The 18,039-nt window shown below is 32.2% G+C and overlaps 1 protein-coding gene across 2 annotated transcripts in view; it reads left to right on the top strand.

Annotated features, from left to right (window-relative positions):
- The window catches only part of PSMD14 (proteasome 26S subunit, non-ATPase 14), a 90,481-nt gene that overhangs the window by 43,048 nt on the left and 29,394 nt on the right, over positions 1 to 18,039 (top strand). For both annotated transcript variants that reach the window (XM_082395373.1, XM_082395374.1), the window contains 4 exons: positions 7,970 to 8,041; positions 8,269 to 8,388; positions 10,473 to 10,543; positions 11,540 to 11,690. In XM_082395373.1, coding sequence (XP_082251499.1) covers positions 7,970 to 8,041; positions 8,269 to 8,388; positions 10,473 to 10,543; positions 11,540 to 11,690 — 414 coding nt within the window. The remainder of the gene's footprint in view (positions 1 to 7,969; positions 8,042 to 8,268; positions 8,389 to 10,472; positions 10,544 to 11,539; positions 11,691 to 18,039) is intronic.

The following is an 18,039-nucleotide window of genomic DNA, read 5'->3' as shown; positions in this document are numbered from 1 at the left end:
TTAAGGTAATATTGCTGATTAAGATGGCTAGAGCCATCTGAGATCTCAGAGAAAGGAGCTTTCAACAATATTTTTAAATTATTGGTTGTTATTTGCATTATTAAAAGAACTATCATGAATATTCTGGTTCAAGCAAACATCTCTGTTTATTTACTTAAATAATTTCTAGGAGTGCAGAAGCGGGTTAAAAAGTTTGTACAGTTGTAAGGCTCTTGATATACATTGCTCAGTTGCTTTTCTGATAGTTTGTACTAATTCACATTTCCACCAGTAGTGCTGAGAGTGTCTCTTTTATCACACCCGCTCCAAAATTGGGCATTGTAAAGCTTGTCTGATAGGAAAACAACAGCAACAACAATGTCTTAATGTGTTAATTGGCATTTCTTAATTAAAGGAGGTCAACTAGTGAGGTTGAATATTTTTCATATTTATTTCATTATTTCTTATGTAATTAGTTGCTTTATATTCTTTGCCCATGTTTCCATTAAGATTTTAGTATTTCGTTAACTTGGGTATTGACTTTTTGTCATAAATGGGGCAACTATTTTTTCAGGTTTTTTTTTTTTTTCCTTTTAACTTTTTTAGTACAGGTATACCTCGTTTTATTGAGCTTCACTTTATTGTGCTTTGCAGATAATTGTTTTTTTACAAATTGAAGGTTTGTGGCAACCCTGCATCCAGCAAGTCTGTTGGTGCCATTTTTCTAACAGCATTTGCTCACTTTGTGTCTCTGTGTCATGTTTTGGTAATTCTCAATATTTCAAACCCTCCACCAGCAAAAAGATTATGACTCGCTGAAGGCTCAGATGATGGTCAGCATTTTTTTAGCACTAAAGTATTTTTAAATTAAGGTTATGTACCTTGTTTTTTTAAACATAATGCTATTGCACACTTAGTAGACTACAGTATAGTGTAAACATAACTTTTATATGCACTGAGAAACCAAAAAATTCATGTGACTTGCATTATTGTAATATTCACTATATTGGAGTGGTCTGGAATTGAACTCATAGTATCTCCAAGGTATGCCTGTATTCAGAAATTTTAGATTATGTTGTCAGTTTTATATATATTTTTTTGTTCAGTTGGGTTTGTACCTAGAATGTATTTCCTCGCCCAGATCAAATTTAGTTATTTAGTTATTTAGTTATTTAGTTATTTATTTATACTGAAATATTATCCATTAGTAAACAGTAACTTTCCATACCCCCCTCCATGCAGCCCCTAGCAGCCGTCATTATATTTTCTGTCTTTACGATTTTTGACCTGCTCTAAGTACTTCATCATATAAGTGGAATCATACAGTGTTTGTCTGTTTTGATTGCCTATTTGACTTAGCATAGCGTCCTCAAGGTTCATCCATGTTGTAGCATATTGCAGAATTTCCTTCCTTTTTAAGACTGAATAATATTCCGTGGTGTATGTGTATACCACATTGTGCTTATCCATTCATCCATCGGTGGACACTTGGGTTGCTTCCACTTTTTAGCTCTTGTGAATAACGTTGCTGTGAACATTGGTGCACAGACATCTCTTTGAGAACCTGCTTTCATTTCTGGGTGGTTATATACCCAGAAGTTGAATTGCCAGATCTTACAGTATTCTATTTTTAACTTTTTGAGAAACCACCATACTGTTTTTTCACAGTGGCTGTACCATTTTATATTCCCACCAGCAGTGCACGAGGTTTTCCATTTCTTCACATCCTTGCCAATACTTGTTTTCTGTTTTGTTTTGTTTTTTATTAGTAGCCATACTAATAGGTGTAAGGTGGTATCTCCTTGTAGTTTTGATTTGCATATCTCTAATGATTAGTGATGTTGAGCATCTTTTCATATGCTTACTGCCCATTTATATATCTTCTTTGGAGAAATGTCTATTCAAATCCTTTGCCTATTTTTAAATCAGGTTTTTGGTTGTTTTAGGAGTTCACTATGTATTTTGGGTGTATAATTTACAAACATTGTCTTGGCACCCTTGACACTCTTATTAAAAAATCGTTTGACCATATATGCAAGGGTTTATTTCTGAGCTCTGTTCAGTTCCATTGGTCTGTATGTCTGTTTTTATGCCAATACCACATTGTTTTGATTACTGTAGCTTTGTAGTAATTTTGAAATCAGGAAGTCTGAGTCCTCCAGTTTTCTTCTTCAAGATTGTTCGGCTGTTCAGGGTCCCTTGAGATTCCATATGAATTTTAGGATGGGTTTTCTATTTCTGCAAAAGTTGTCATTGAAATTTTGACACAGATAGCTTTGAATCCGTAGATCACTTTGAGTAGTTTTGACATTTGAACAATATTAAGTCTTCCAGTCCATGAACATGGGGTGTGTTTCCATTTATTTATGTCTCCTTTAATTTCTTGCAGCAGTATTTTGTGGTTTTGATTGTACAAGACTTTCATCTTCTTGGTTAATTCCAAGTATTTTATTCTTTTTGATGCTATTGTAAATGAAATTATTTTTGTAATTTCTTTTTCAGATTGTTCATTATTTGTATGTAGAAATGCATGGTTTTTTGAATGTTGCCTTTGTATCCTGCTACTTTACTGAATTCACTTATTAGATCTAATGTCCTTTTTGTGGATTCTTTAGGCTTTTCTTTGTATAAGATCATATCATCTGCAAACAGAGGTAATTTTCCTTTCTAATTTGAGTGCCTTTTATTTCTCTTTCTTGCCTCATTGCTCTGGCTAGAACTTCCAGTACTATGTTGGATAGAAGTGGTGAAAGCAGGCATCCTTGCCTTGTTCCCCATCTTAGAGGAAATGTTTTCAGTCTTTCACCAACATGGGATATTATGTTCACTGTGGATTTTTCATCTATGGCTTTTATTATGTTGAGGTAGTTTTCTTCTATACCTAGTTTGTTGAGTGTTTTTTTCATGAAAGAGTGTTGAATTTTGTTAAATGCTTTTTCTGCATCAATTGAGATGGTCATGTGGTTTTTTTTTCCCCCTTCATTCTGTTGATGTGGTGTATTACATGGGCCAGTTTTTGTTTATTGAACCATCCTTGCCTTGCAAGTTTTAATCCCACTCAGTCATGTGTCTAGATAGTCCTTTGAATATGCTACTGAGTTCTGTTTGTTAGTATTTTGTAAGGATTTTTGCATCGATGTTCATAAGAGATACTGGTCTGTCTGTAGTTTTCTTTTCTTGTAGTGTCTTTGGCTTTGGTATCAGGGTAATGCTGGCCTCATAGAATGAATTAGGAGGTGTTCCCTTCACCAATATTTTTATCATGGTTTTGGTTATGATTTGATTTTTTAAAAATGTAAATCATTGGGACTTCCCTGGTGGTCCAGTGGTTAAGACTCCACGCTCCCAGTGCAGGGGGCCTGGGTTCGATCCCTGGTCAGGGAACTAGATCCCACATGCCACAACTAAGACCTGGTGCAGCCAAATAAATAAATTAATTAATTAAAAAAAAAAAAGTAAATCATTGATCTGTCTGGGTAGTGATAATGTGATATGGAGAAACAAATTTAGTTTTAAATGTTTTCCATATTGAACAGTTAAAAAAGAAAAGATAAAATAGAATATGTTCGATTCTATGGTGATAACTTTGAATATAAATGAAATGAAACTTTCTGGAACAATATAATATTCCATCTAGTTTCAAGACAGGTAACCTGAATTTAGTAATACCACTGCAAATGTTATAAAAATTAGCTCCAAAATCAGCTTCAGAGCCAAATGTTTCATTAGTGAACTTGTCCAAATTTAAATTTTAAGACATGGATAATTTAGTATATATACATTTTATTAGAACATAGAAAATGGGAAGTTGTAAAACTTTCCAATTCATTTTATACATCTAGCATAATGATATCAAAACCTGACAAATTTAACAGAAAAAAAGAAAATGCCAGGTCAATCTCACTTACATAAAAATAATATATATAATAATATAAATACAAATTATATATAAATATATTTTAAAATTTAATATAAAAATAGTAAATCAAACTTGAACAATTTATCCTGGAAATAGAAAGGTGATTTAATACTAGGAAATCTATTAATGTAATACATCACTGAAGAAAGGCAAGGTAAGTAAAATATAGTGGCCATTGTGGCTTCTTTTGCAAAAAAGAAATAGTTATGTCACTGACAAATTTCACCAATCCTTTTGTTTTGTTTTAATTCTTATTTGTAAGCAACATATACATGAATTTCCATTTTAAACCCATTATAAAAGGCCTTTAACAAGGGACTTCATCTCATTTATATTTTTTCATTACCAATATATTTGGTCTTACCTTATGTTGTTCACTATTTTTGTTTTGTTCCCTTCTTTGTTCCCTGTTTTTTATTGTCAGTGTTGTGTTAGCTTTTTCTTCTCCAGAGATTTGGTAAGGTGTATATTCAGTTTTAATGTTTATTGTGGTTATTTTAAATTTGTTCAAAAGACTCTCAAATCCATATTTCTGTAATAGTCTAAGTCAACACTTAAACAGATCTCTTTTTTCCCCTCCTATATGTCAAACAGAGAGTTTTGTATACTTCATTTCTCTCCATCGCCCTATATAGTTATTGGGTGATATCTGTGGTTTTGAACCCTGGTTATTTATGTTATTTAGCTCTCTCTGTTTTTAACTGCTTTCAGTGGTCTTAACAAATTGTTTTATATAATGGATTTTCCGTTTTTAATTTTCTGTTTTTGATTTGTGGGGTCTCAAGTGGATCATTTATTCAAAAAGTTCTTTGAAGGACGATACATGGAATCATATTTTCTGAGCCCTTGTGTATTTAGTAATATATTTGTGGGCCTTCAGACATTTTTTTTAGTGGAGTGTAATGTTTTTGACTCCACAGGGTTTCTCTCTTAAAAGTCTGAAACTTTGTTTCATTGTTTCCTGCCATTTAATGTTGCAAAGAAATCCAAAGTCAACTGAGTTGCATTTTTTTCTTCAGGTTATGTAGTTTTTCTATTTGTATGGTTTTAGAAATTTTGCTTTATTCATGTAGTTAAGATTTACCTAAGACTTTACAAGGTATATAACACTTTTCTTCATTGATTATTGCCTGACATTTAGTGATGCAAAAGTTGAATTTTTTTTCATTCAGGAAAGTTTTCTTCAGCTTTGTCTTATTGGTGCTTTCCATTTCTTATTTTATTCTTAGGATCAACTGTATTTCTTAGCTTACATCTCCTTCCTTTCTCCTCTAGTATTGTATTTTTAATAGTTTTCATCTGTAACTTTTTTACTGTACATTCTAAGACATCTTCAAAAGTTTATGTTCTATATCACTGAATTAAACTTGTCATAGTGTTTTTACCCTTGTTTACTCCAGTGTAACTTTAATTCTTAACTATTTTTCATCTTTTCATCTTGGTCTATCCTCCAACGTTCTATTTCAAAGATAAGAAATCGTCTTGTATTCTCCTGGTGCCAAATAGTTTTCCAGAATTTTGTATATGATTCCTATTTTTAAATGACTTTCCTCTCTTTGAATTATCTGAATGCTATTCCTCAGGAGTGTTTGCTGAAAGGCAATGTATGTAAATTGTCCATAGCTCCACATTTTTCTCAACTCAGGTCATCTTTGATCTACAGCTGTACTGGCTCTTACATAACTGTTTTAGTTCAGTTTCCAAGGTATTTAATGGAGTTTTCTTCACCTTCATTGCCTGGTTGTGTGCTATTCTGAACAGGTGAGCATGATGATAGAAAAGTGATAGCATCTGCTCCAGAGATCCTTAACACATGTCCCCTAGACAGTGTTTTACATGGGTTACTCTTTTTTTTTTTTTTTCTTTAGGTTGCAGTTCACTGTTACAAATCCTTCTCTACTTCTTGTCAAGTTGTTTTCTGGGAAGTTTATTCTAACTAGATCAAGAAACAGAGTAGTAATAGAGTGAGAAGGGTAACAGGAAATATCACTGGTTGCTGTCTCAAAAAACAACAATAGAGAAACCAGCTACATGGTTTTCTGTTAGTATGTTTCTGAACCAGAAGAACATAGTGAGAGAGGAGCTAGCAATCTTTGTACTTACTTGCATATGGCTTGTTCTCTCTCCCAGGGTAACTGGTGGGTATTTTCCCTTCCTGTTCCATTGGCTTGTACTACCTTAACTTGTTCATTCTTTTTTTTTTTCAACCAATACTTAGTGAGTTCTATGTGCCAGGCACTTTGCTAGGATAATGCTGAACAAAACAGAGTGTTTCTTCTTTCATTGATGGCAGAAATATTTTCTGAACTTTGTCAGTAATGCATTTTGGTGATGATGTGATGTTTTATTTCCCTATTCTTTTTTTTTTTTTTTTCTTATTAAGTATTTCCTGGCAAGTTGAGAAAGGCTGTATTAATAACTGTAGCCTAGATACCAGTTTTAACTTCTTTTGTCATGGGCATTTTTAAAGTTGCTCTGAATCAGGAAATAACTTTTATGAATACAGTGTTCATTATCCTGACCTTAGAGTATTATTTCCCAAAAAACATCTTGTGACAACTAATTTACTATTTCTTCTCCTTTTTTCTTAAACTTTCTTAACTTTCTTAATTAGATGAATAAAATTATCATATCAACAAAATTATCTTGTTTTATGTGGTGACCTCAACGAATGTTTTGGCATGATAGCACTTTAGCTTACCTTAGAATTTTTATATCTATTTGAAAGGCAAGCAGTAAAGCTGCATTAGGTGATAATAATGATAATAATGCAGAATTCGGTTCTTTTTAAAATATGTTATCTGACATGTATTTTTAAACATAAAATTTGAAGGATTTTATTTTTCTCACCACTTTGTATATAAGGAAGTAGAGGTTATTTTTGTATGTGATGCTTATATTTAGAGAAAACTTATTCTAGAACTTTTTATACTCAGTATAAAAAGTATATGAGCTTTTAAACAAAACAAAACCAAAAAAATCACAGAACTTGGCATATAAACAGACAAGAAGCACAAAGTACACACAGACCTATAAGTATGAAATGTAATGAGTAAAGCAATTTTTTAATTTTAGTAATAAGCAAATCCATAAAAGCAAGATAGAATATTGACTTACAATTTAGATAGCTAACATGTTCATTCTGTAATTGTAATAGAGTTATTGTTAAGGAAAGGGAACTTTAAGCAAAACAGGACCTGGCAATTAAAAGTCACATCTCATTTTAGTTTCCCAGACTGCTCAGTATTAAAAAACAAGAAGCTTTCTATATGCACTGATTGGGGCAGAATTAAATTTATAAGACTGTAGTCATCTTGAGGGTAAGGACTATATGTAAATTACTTTGGGTAGCAGAATGTTACAGTAAAAAGTGGTTTGGTGCTTTTGATGAAGAAGGTAGAATCCTTAGGGAGAAACATAGTATCTTCTTAGGCTGTAATAAGATTAATAGTAATATTTGTTTTAAAGGTAGTTGTCAGGATTTGGAAGTATTTTCATGTTAGCTACACCAGTCTCAACCAGTTTGTTCACATCTGGGGCAGTTGTGTTAAATTTGATGTTGTATAGGGGAGGGGAACAACTTCATCAGGTGAAGTGCAGAGCATGTTAACAGCTCTTTAACCTAGGGATTAGAAGTCTTCTCCGCCCCTCGCCCCCCCATACCTAAGTTTCTGCAGAGATCCCATAGCCCTAATCTACATGCTGTCTTTAGCTGAAAATCAGGCTCAGAGAATTTACTGTTTGTGTTGGTCCTTCAGTTAATCAGTTTACATTCACATTGGGGTAAGAAACATAGCTAATTGGTGCATTATAGTTATTTTGTAGTGGAGGTAAATTAGCATCCCTGAAAGATTCAAGCATTGTGTCCATTGGACACTTAGCTGAGTACTAAGTTTGATGTTTTCTACAGGTTTGATATTTACAAGTTTGTTCTGATTGTTTGTGTTGTAGCTGAATACTTAACATGTTTCCCCTAAACTCTTTAAAAAAATCATGTTTAAATAACTTGTAACTTTAATTTTAAACTCATAAGTTCTTTGTATTTATAATGATTTGTGTGCTTGTTCCTAGGGGCCACCTACAGATGCTCCTGCAGTGGACACAGCAGAACAAGTCTATATCTCTTCCCTGGCACTGTTAAAAGTAAGTGTTGAATGGAGTTACTTGCTTTAGAGCGTTCAGCTGCTTTCTTTCTTTTACTTTGGAATATTTTTCACGTTAACCCTCTCACACATAAGCCGTTGTTTTAGGTGCATGTATAAAATAGAGTGTTTTATTTCCACTGAAACACAATAAAGTTATTAATTTAAAAAAGGGGGGGGGGTCCAAAGATCTCAAAGCTTTGTGTCTATATATCTTCCTCTTTACAGATGTTAAAACATGGTCGTGCTGGGGTTCCAATGGAAGTTATGGGTCTGATGCTTGGAGAATTTGTTGATGATTACACTGTCAGAGTGATTGACGTGTTTGCTATGCCACAGTCAGGAACAGTGAGTACTTTTATGGTTGCCTGATGCAAGTAAACGTATTACTTTTCTCTTTTCTTTTCCTGTGCAAAATAACTCTCATCATATTGTAATTTTCTCTTCCTGATAGAAAAATTCATTATAAGATTAATGATAGAAACTTTTAGACTGTATTGAATCAAATCGTTGATCTTTTAAATGCATTATGAATTCCCTGTAGATCCACAGATTGAGTGATGCTAACATTTAATCCCTTTACTTGTTCTTTCAGCTTTAACTAGCATAGTGTACTGGATTTATAAGTTAGTTACCTTAAAATAGTAGGATACTAGTTTGATTAGTTTGAACACATGGTTCAAAAGATTTCAGAGACACTCTTAATTAGAGTTTCAACTCACCTACATTATCTAGTCCTCATGTTTTGTTTTTATTGTTTTGAAATATCGCCCTTTTTAAAATGTTCTGTATATGGTGATAAATGACTCTTAAGCTTTTCCTATTCAAAATGTTAAGTTTAAAAAAAAACAAAAAACCATGACGAACTTTAGTTCTTTTTGCCTTTTTGCATGGTAATTTGTTAATAGACGAACCATACTGCATACACATTTTGAAAGTCCTCTACTTTAATGCATTTAGAATGCATTGTTCTTTGTGGGAATTTTTTGTTTTGTTTTGCTGTTTTGTTTAATGCATTGGACTTGTAGATAGGTGTGTATTTAGATTTTTTTTTAATGGCCAAAAAACAATAACCATTTACTTACCTTCCAAAAAATAACACATATATCCTTCTCATCTGCTTGCCTAAGAAAATATAATACGTATATTTGTCTGATGAATGTCCTTACGTGGATATCCATTATAGTAAAGGGTTCTTAAGTTTTAATATCCTTTATTTCCTTGTACTACAAGTGCTTGTTTGACAATATAAAATAGAATATTTGATTCCCCATGTTCATTCTGTGTAGTAGAGTTGGAAAATTTTTCTTCTAGCCCAAGAGTTAGCAGACTTTTTCTGTAAAGACATATGTCTCTGTCTCATATTCTTGTTTTGTTGTGGTTGTTTTTTTAACCACCCTTTAAAAATGTTAAAAAACATTCTTAGCCTGTAGGCAGTAGATTGTGTACCCCTGTTCTTGAGGATGCACTCTCAATTAGAATTCAAAATACTGTTTATTTTGGTGGGAAGAAGTGCTTATGTTAACTGGTTTGTTTAAGTAGATTAGACTTAAATTCCTCATGTTAGAGGAAGACCTTGAGGGAGCTATAATGGCAGTGATCTGTCACTGGAGAGATAATATGAATGCCTTTAATTCTTCCATGTCCTAAAATTTTCTTTTGGTTGAACTAGCAAAATAATGCAGCATTTAAAAGACTTGGTTGCACATTGCCTCTTGTGGGGAATATTTTGAGAATGCTGTTATATTTGAGGTAATATTCAAATGTATATATTGCCCTCCAATTGCCTAATCTACCAAGTAGTCCTAACTAAAGCACTGAACATCCTCCCCTCCTAACTCAGCCAACCAAAAAACAAATAAAAATAACTCTGGGAAACTATTATTTTCCTTCCTCAAGGTGTTTACATTACTGAAGAAAAAAAAAAAACCGACTTGAACTGTTGATTATTATAATAGCAGAATAGTTGTAGAACTTTGGATGAGATGGAAGAGGCCTAGTGCTTATCAGTTATCAGAGGATGACGTTAGGAAGTATGCTTGCCTAGACCGAGCTAACCACAAAATAGTTGGTTCACTTATTTGGTATTTCTGGTGTGTGTATATATACACACACACATTAGTCATGGCCATAAACTCTTTTAAAGGAGCCTAAAAATTATCTTAACTCATTAGCTAACAGCAGTATGGTACTTGGCAATTTTTTTGTTTTCTTGGTACTTGGCAATTTAAAAAGTTTTATTGATGTATGGTTTATAATTGAATGACATGAGTCGGTGTCAAATATGGGTATCAAAACCTATTAAATTATTTTGGTATCCCAAAATAACATACACAGGTTTTTAGGCAGTAGCTTTTTGTTCGTTTACCTTGTAATATAAATTTTTTCTCATTGTTATAGAAGCTAATCATTTTCCTTTCTTTCTAAATCAGGGTGTCAGTGTGGAGGCAGTCGATCCAGTGTTCCAAGCCAAGATGTTGGATATGTTGAAGCAGACAGGAAGGTAAGTATTTCAAATGATCATATAATGGAATGATGGGAAATATTTTCAGAAATGTATCTCAGAATTTTACATGTTCGTGAATATCATTCTTAGGGGAAAAAAAAGCCACGTAATTAATGTAAAAGTATCACTGTCAGTGCTCTGCACCACCTATCTAGTATCTCTTTCCTCTAGAATCATAGAAATTTGCCAGTTAGAAAACTGCCTCATGTTAAAATTCTCAACTGTTACATAGTAAATTTGGACTGTAGCTTCCCACCGTTTAGCATATGGAGTTACTCTCTAGTCACTTATAATTGAAAGAGCTTGTATGTTCCAAAATTTGAGAGTTGCAGCTAAATAAAATTCTGAATATTTAATTATATTTGTAGTCATATTGAGTTTTAAAGACAGGGAAAGTAGAATCCAAATATTGTTCAAGTTTTTTACCCCAGATTAAATCTCTCAATAGTTGTCATTCTCTTGCTCAAATTCTTCTACTGTGGAAAAAACTTCAAAATTAATGTTAGCAAAAGGCTCAGCAGCTGAGCAGAACAGTGCAAATTGGTTTTTGACTGAGTTCCTAGTTCTACTGCTGGTTTAATTGATATTTAATCCTTTCACAACAGTGGATCCTGGTGTCCATTGTTAAAAATGTACTCTGCCTGGAAAATCCAACTCCCAGAGCTAAGGAGTTAAAGAGTAGATATTTACTTGAATGCTGAAAGGGTAAAAACTGGCTCTGAGAAAGTGTGGTAACAAGGTGAAAAACTGAAAGCCTTATCTACCACTGCTAATGTGCATCTCTTAATGATAGCACTCCTTTGTCACACTTTTTCGTTTCCATGTTTTCTGGATAATATGGTGTATGATTTCAGTGTTTCTAATGGTGCTTTTTCACACCTGTGTGTTTTTCATCTCTTCTTAATTTATACCCCGTTAGTGTGTTGTTTCTTTTCATATCATAAATGTATTACTTGTTCTGTTCTGAACGGCTGAACGCCCTCTTTGTTTCAGGCCTGAGATGGTTGTTGGTTGGTATCACAGTCACCCTGGCTTTGGTTGTTGGCTTTCTGGTGTGGATATCAACACTCAGCAGAGCTTTGAAGCCTTGTCGGAGAGAGCTGTGGCAGTGGTTGTGGATCCCATTCAGAGTGTAAAAGGAAAGGTAGAGTGGATTCTATCTTTATTAGCATCTCCTGCCACATTCTGTTTACAGATACATTACATAAAAATCTGTTTTGTTTAAAGCATGATTCTTAATTACACAAAAAACCAACCAAACAAAAAACTGTACAAGATAATAAATGTGTCTTGGTATTATTATTAGCAATTTACCTATTTAGAGATTTGTTTCTACTTTAATTAGTCTAATTATAAATGTTTATCTTTAATTTTTTTTTATTTCATAGATTTAGGAATGTTAAATCATACTGAAAGCCTTCTATACACATTTTATTAATATTTTAATAAACATTGCTCTACCTTCTTTTATTTTAAAATGGTGAATTTGGGATCGGCACAACATTTAAAAAATCTAAAGAGCTCTGTTTGCAGACATTGTGCAGGACATATTCTGCAGTTGTAGGTTCCAAATATTTTAGACAGTGAAAACTTGCCCCAAACACTTGGTATCAACCGTTTGCATTTTTGGAGTGAGGACACAGATGAATGATTAGATATGCTAAATGATTCTGAAAAGAGATTAACTTGCAAAGCATATTGGGTTATAGTTGTTCTTTGTTGAAATCTTTTGTTCTTGTTTAGTTCTTTTTTCCTTCTTTTTTTTTCTTTTTTCTTTCTTTCTTTCTTTCTTTTTTTTTTTTTTTCTTTCTTTCTTTCTAGCCCCATATGCCATTTTCCTATTTCCTGCCTCATGACAGCAGGGAGCAGCTCTATTATCACCTTCACAGAGCTGTCTGCAAATGTGAGAGGCAATTCGATTTTGCTCAACCACAGGGAGAGTGGATTAGAAAAACTACAGAACATACAGAAATTGGCTAGGTGGTTACTGCTTTAAAATACTGCTGAGGTGTCTTGTTTGAGCATGTACGTCCATTGTAGTGTAGAATAATTGTTAAAATAAAATCACAGTACATTTATGGAATCCTTTTTATGCAGCTTTTACAAATAATTTTTGGAGCCCTTAAAAATAAATGTTAGCTTGCTATCTATCAGACCTGGAGTTTGATAGTATTGCAGATTACATTTACATCTGCTCACCAGCTCAAACTAAATATGGCTGTTTAAACATGGGGTTTTTATCTGTCATGAATTTGAACACTTTCTGACATTATATTATTATGATGAATAAAAATTGAGGTCTTTTCTAAATCATGATCCTATTAGATGTGATTTAGCTCTTTAGAGGCAGAAACTAGCCACAAAAACAATAATAGAAACTGATATACTAGGCAGTTCTGAATGCATAACTTCTGAGGCTTGCTATATAATGACATTTCAATTTATTTACTTTCTTTTTTACTAAGTGTATTGTTATTTAACTGATATAGATAAAAGGAGTTGAAAATCTTTGACTTTTGTTAGTTTTATGAATTAAAGTACAGTATAATATTTAAGTTTAATTCTCTGATAATTAAGATACCTTATAAAAAAGTAAACAATAAGTAACTCATTTAAGTAATAATTATTATTTTAGAAACATAATAGAATTATCTGATTAAATTCCCACGCCACAATATATACTACTAATGATTGAAGCTTAATTTTAAACATAATTAGAATTCTGTTTTGTAGTTTTGGTGTGACTTTTTATGATACTTAACTCAGTGATGGTGGCTGCTTTGAAAAGGAAAATATAAACTTAAATACAATGAAAGAAAGCATTTTCAAAATAGAATGTAAATAAATGAATATGTATTTTGGTTATCTTGTTTATAGTATTTTAAATGGCAATTTTAGTTTCCAAACCTAGTTTAGGTATTATATAACTGTGGAGTTTGCATTGTTTGTTTCTAATTAACCATGATTCAAAGAATGCATTTCATTAAAAAATATACTTGTATCACATGACTCTGTTGTCATGTGGTAAAATGTAGTATTTAAAAATATATCTCAAAAATTACTTTAGGAAATTACATGTATCACTGTCTAGTTTTATATGTCATGAAAAAAATTTTTTGGAAAAAATTTAGTATAAGCATCTATCACTGATGATTCGCATCACTTGTTGTACCTAACAAGATTTATACAATTATATCACCTCAAATAAGGATCCATTTTTTTGTCAATAATGTAACTTCATTTATAAGGTGTCTGAGTTTGGTTATAATTTATAGTTCTTTCAGTGTCTCAAAACTGAATTAAATTAAATGTTAGTAAATCCATGGCTAGAGTGTTCTAGTTAAATCATTATACTTAAGAATATAAACTTACAAGAAAATGAAGAATAACATAGGACTCTCCCTTCCCCTTCCCTGCACATGATTTATCAAAGCTGTCAAAATATTTAGTAAGGCAATGATTAGATCAAGAGTTAAATGACAATCTCTATATAAAGGATTTAAGTGGGTGTCTGTTCTTTTAATACCTCTTTCCTGTATATTTTTATATTTTCATGTTTGTAAGTCCCAGTATTATCTCTGTTTTTTTGAGTGATTAGGTAAAAATGGATTCTTTCTTTGTAATCTCAGTTGATTCAAACTGTTTGGTTTCCTTTTATAGTGACTTGACTGTATCTTTATGGAATTATTGCTGTGTGCCAGGTATTATGGCAATAATCATTTGAACTTGTCTCATTTATTCTTTTCGGTAATTCTGGGAATAGGTTCTATTATTCCATTTGTCAATGAAAGGGTATAAAAATTTAGGGTCAAAAAGATTACTTTGCCCAAAATCATACAATTATGTATTAAGCAGCAGAACAAGGATACAAATCTAGGTCTATAAAATTTCAGAACTCAAGCTGTTTACTGGCTCTTTAATATTAGACAGTTATGAACAATGTAATTAGAATAACTCAGGAATGGAAAATGAATACCAAAGTCATTGCAGGGCCTTTTCTTATTTACGTGTGTAGATGTCATTCCCTTCAACATAAGTCAAGAGGAAGGAGCTGCACATTTTCTCAGAGTTCTCGAGAGTTCTGTGTACTATTTTTAGTAGGTATTATATATTAATTGATTTTCTCATATAGTATTTTTCTATTAATTAAAAACAGCTTAGACAGACTCATGTCTGTCAGCTTTTGTGACATCCCTAGGACCAAACATTGAGACCAACATAAAAAATAAAATGTACTATATGATAAAGAATCCATATCACTCTGTATATCACATAATCCTGGAAATGTTTAAAAATGATACAGGTAAAAAATCAATGATAATAACATTTGTAATTTAAATGGAGTGTAAGCTTATAGAAATTACCAGTGAACTCCACTCAAAACTTACCAGTGAAATAGTTTTTAAGATTCTGTTTTAGTTTACTTGTAAAGAAAACATGTATTAAAATATTTTAAACTTCAGTTCTCAAGTGGCATGGTGGCAACCTCTTGCTTAATGTTTTGTTATCCTGTATATTCAGCCTACAACTGGACTTAATCCAGCAACAAATTTAGAAGTAAATTCAACTTGTAATATGACTACACTTCTTCATTAGGGCAAAAAGAACAGTCACTTTGTGCAAAGTCAGAAAACTGGCCTACAACTATGACTACTTTTGAGAACTAATTTTCTTGTCAGGATTCCTGTTAGTAAAATGTTCACATGTTACCTGCTAACTCCAAACAATCTTTGTGTCTGTTCTCTATTTTGAAAACAAAACAATCACTAAAAACCCTTTATCCCAAATAAATCTTCACACTGGCTGGACTTTCTTGAAGATTTTTTATTTACTTTGATTGGAAATATTCAATGGGCTTCTGAAAATGTGGTGTTTAGTTTCAGATCAACTCATCATCAGGTATTTCTTAAGTACAGCTGATATGCCTGTATGCTAATGATTTGGGGATACAAATTAAATAAAAAATGGTCTTAGTCTTTTTGAGAAGATAAGTCATATACATTTAGTGTCACTAGTGAGCCAGATAACATTCTGCTAGTTATGTGCTGGTAGTCCTACACTGCATACTGACATAATACAAATTATACTGATACTGCTTTGTTTCTGTAACTAAGTATTAAATTGGTTGCTAGTGACAAGTAATTCAACAAATACTTATTTAGAACCTTTTATGTGTCAATATGCAATAAAATAGTACTTGTATAGCAAACATAGTAAATGCAGATTAAAAGTAGGCAGAAATCAGTGTAGACTGCACAAAGTAAATGAAGCTTGGACTGAATTTTAAGGACATCACTCTGTTATTGTTGTCTTTTAATCAGCGTTTTACAGAAAAGGTAGGACTCTGAAGAGTAACTACAAATATAGGAGGAAAGAATTAGGGAATGAATGTTATAGGAGCTTACCTTTTATTTTCAGATATCTAGAAGGTCATGTCTTTTTCAAGGTAAGGGGGAAAATATTTTACTTACCCAAGAAATTTTGTATTCGAAAGTTTTAAGATGGTGGAGATTTTAAACTACTCCACTAATAGTTTTGTTTTAACATTTTCTTATTGTTATTAAAAATTATCTACCATAAAGGCTGGGCATAAAGTAAAGAGCACAGACTTTGGGATCAGGCCTGTATTAGAATCCAATTTTTATCTCTTCTTTATAGCATGACCTTGAGCAACTTACCTAATCTTCTTGAGCTTCGGTTTTCTCATCTATAAAACAGGGATTTTAGTAACTATCTCATAGTATTATATTATGAATATTATGAAGTGATATATATAATCATTACAGTGCACATGCATATAGAAGGTGTGCAATAAATATCACTTTATTATTCTGAAGATTAAAATAATTGATACTTAACAGGAAAAACAACTAGCATATTTAAAAAAATAGAATGTGAGTATTTCTGAAAATGTTGTTAAGAACAAGTCTATAAATTAATTACTAACTTGCTCACTTTAGGAAGATGAAGGTAATAATTACAAAAGAAATGAAAACTTTCCCGTTTATATTTTCTACGTTCAGACTAATTTAGGAATACTCTTCTGATTCAGCTGATTTTTTTATTGAGCACTTACTATTTTTCCAACATATTTCTTTGGGGCATGCTGATGAAAAAGAAAATGAATATATTACTTTAAAATTCTGGCCTTTGAAGTGATTGATGTGATTAAAACCATTTTGTGTTTCATTCACCTGTCTGTATGTTGTCTCTCTCACAAGATTGGAGCTTCTTTTAAGGGAGAAATGTTTCCATATCTTGGAATTGATGCAGTGTCTGCAAAAAGTAGTTTTTTAAAAATAAATGTTTATAAGGTAAAATCAGGAATGAATGTTTCACTGGTCAGCTGTTACCAATTCAGACTTTTAGAAAGAAAACTGCAGCTAATTTTGTGAGGTTTAGTAAGTAATTTGTATACATTAGTGGTGATCACTTATTAAATGAGTGAAACATGAGATTGACAAGGTCAGTGAGCCAGTTTGTTCACAGACATTAACCTTGATGAATCCGAACCTTGTGTAATCAGAGCTAGAGTTCAAGTTTATCACGTCATTTGTCTTCCAAAGGGTAGTGGAAGATATTTAGAATAGCTGTCATTCATAAGATTTTCTGTTAATCAGTATCCCATAAAGGTTAATTGGGACTGAATAATTCTGATCTCAAATTGTATACATACACATACCTTTCCTTTGCCTAGTTTTTCAGACTGAAAGAGAAAAATAGAAAATAGGACACATAAAAATTCTATTTCCGTTCCTAATATAGCTCTGGGAGCATACTCACCCAACTCTTGGAACAAGGTTAGTTACTATATTATCTTCTGTTTGCGTCCTGTTTTTTACTCCTAGTATCAATTTGAAGTTTTATAACACTCTTAGACATAATCTGTGAGGATGTCTAAGAAAATATTTTAGGTGCTAATATGCATGTACTATTCCTGATAGACTTAATAGTTTATAACATTAATTTAGCTGATATAATCAGAAATTGTCAGCTAAGAATTTTAAAGCAATTTTATGTTTAAAATTCTAGGAAGCATAAATCTGATATAGAACTAACAGTTCTTAGTTTTGTTCTTTTAATTTAGAGCTTCTGTATTAGTAATATAATTTCTGAGCGAATTTATTATTGTTTAGTAATTGCTATACATTTGAGTGATAGACATCTGCTTCAAATTAGTTTGAATTCAGCTGTTTCTGTAAAGATATAGGAAAACCTTTAAAACAATGTCCCATTATCTATAAGAATATTATTTATTGACCCTTTTGCCTCTTGAATGCTTTTCTTTCCCCAATCTAATGATCCCTGGTCATTCATTCAACAGACATTTATTGGTCATTACTGTGTGCCAGGCATACAATGGACACACAGGAGAGTAAGATCTCCTCCCTGTCCTTAATGCCAGTGTTGTACCGGAAAATGGAAACTATGACTTTGTATAAAAGGCCTTTGCGTAGCCCATGTATATTAATTGTTTAAGATCATATTCAAAT

The sequence above is a fragment of the Balaenoptera borealis genome (genome assembly GCF_965194805.1).
Source record: "Balaenoptera borealis genome assembly, chromosome: 6".
NCBI classification, from domain to species: Eukaryota; Metazoa; Chordata; class Mammalia; order Artiodactyla; family Balaenopteridae; genus Balaenoptera; species Balaenoptera borealis.
This window is presented reverse-complemented; position numbering and strand designations above follow the sequence as displayed.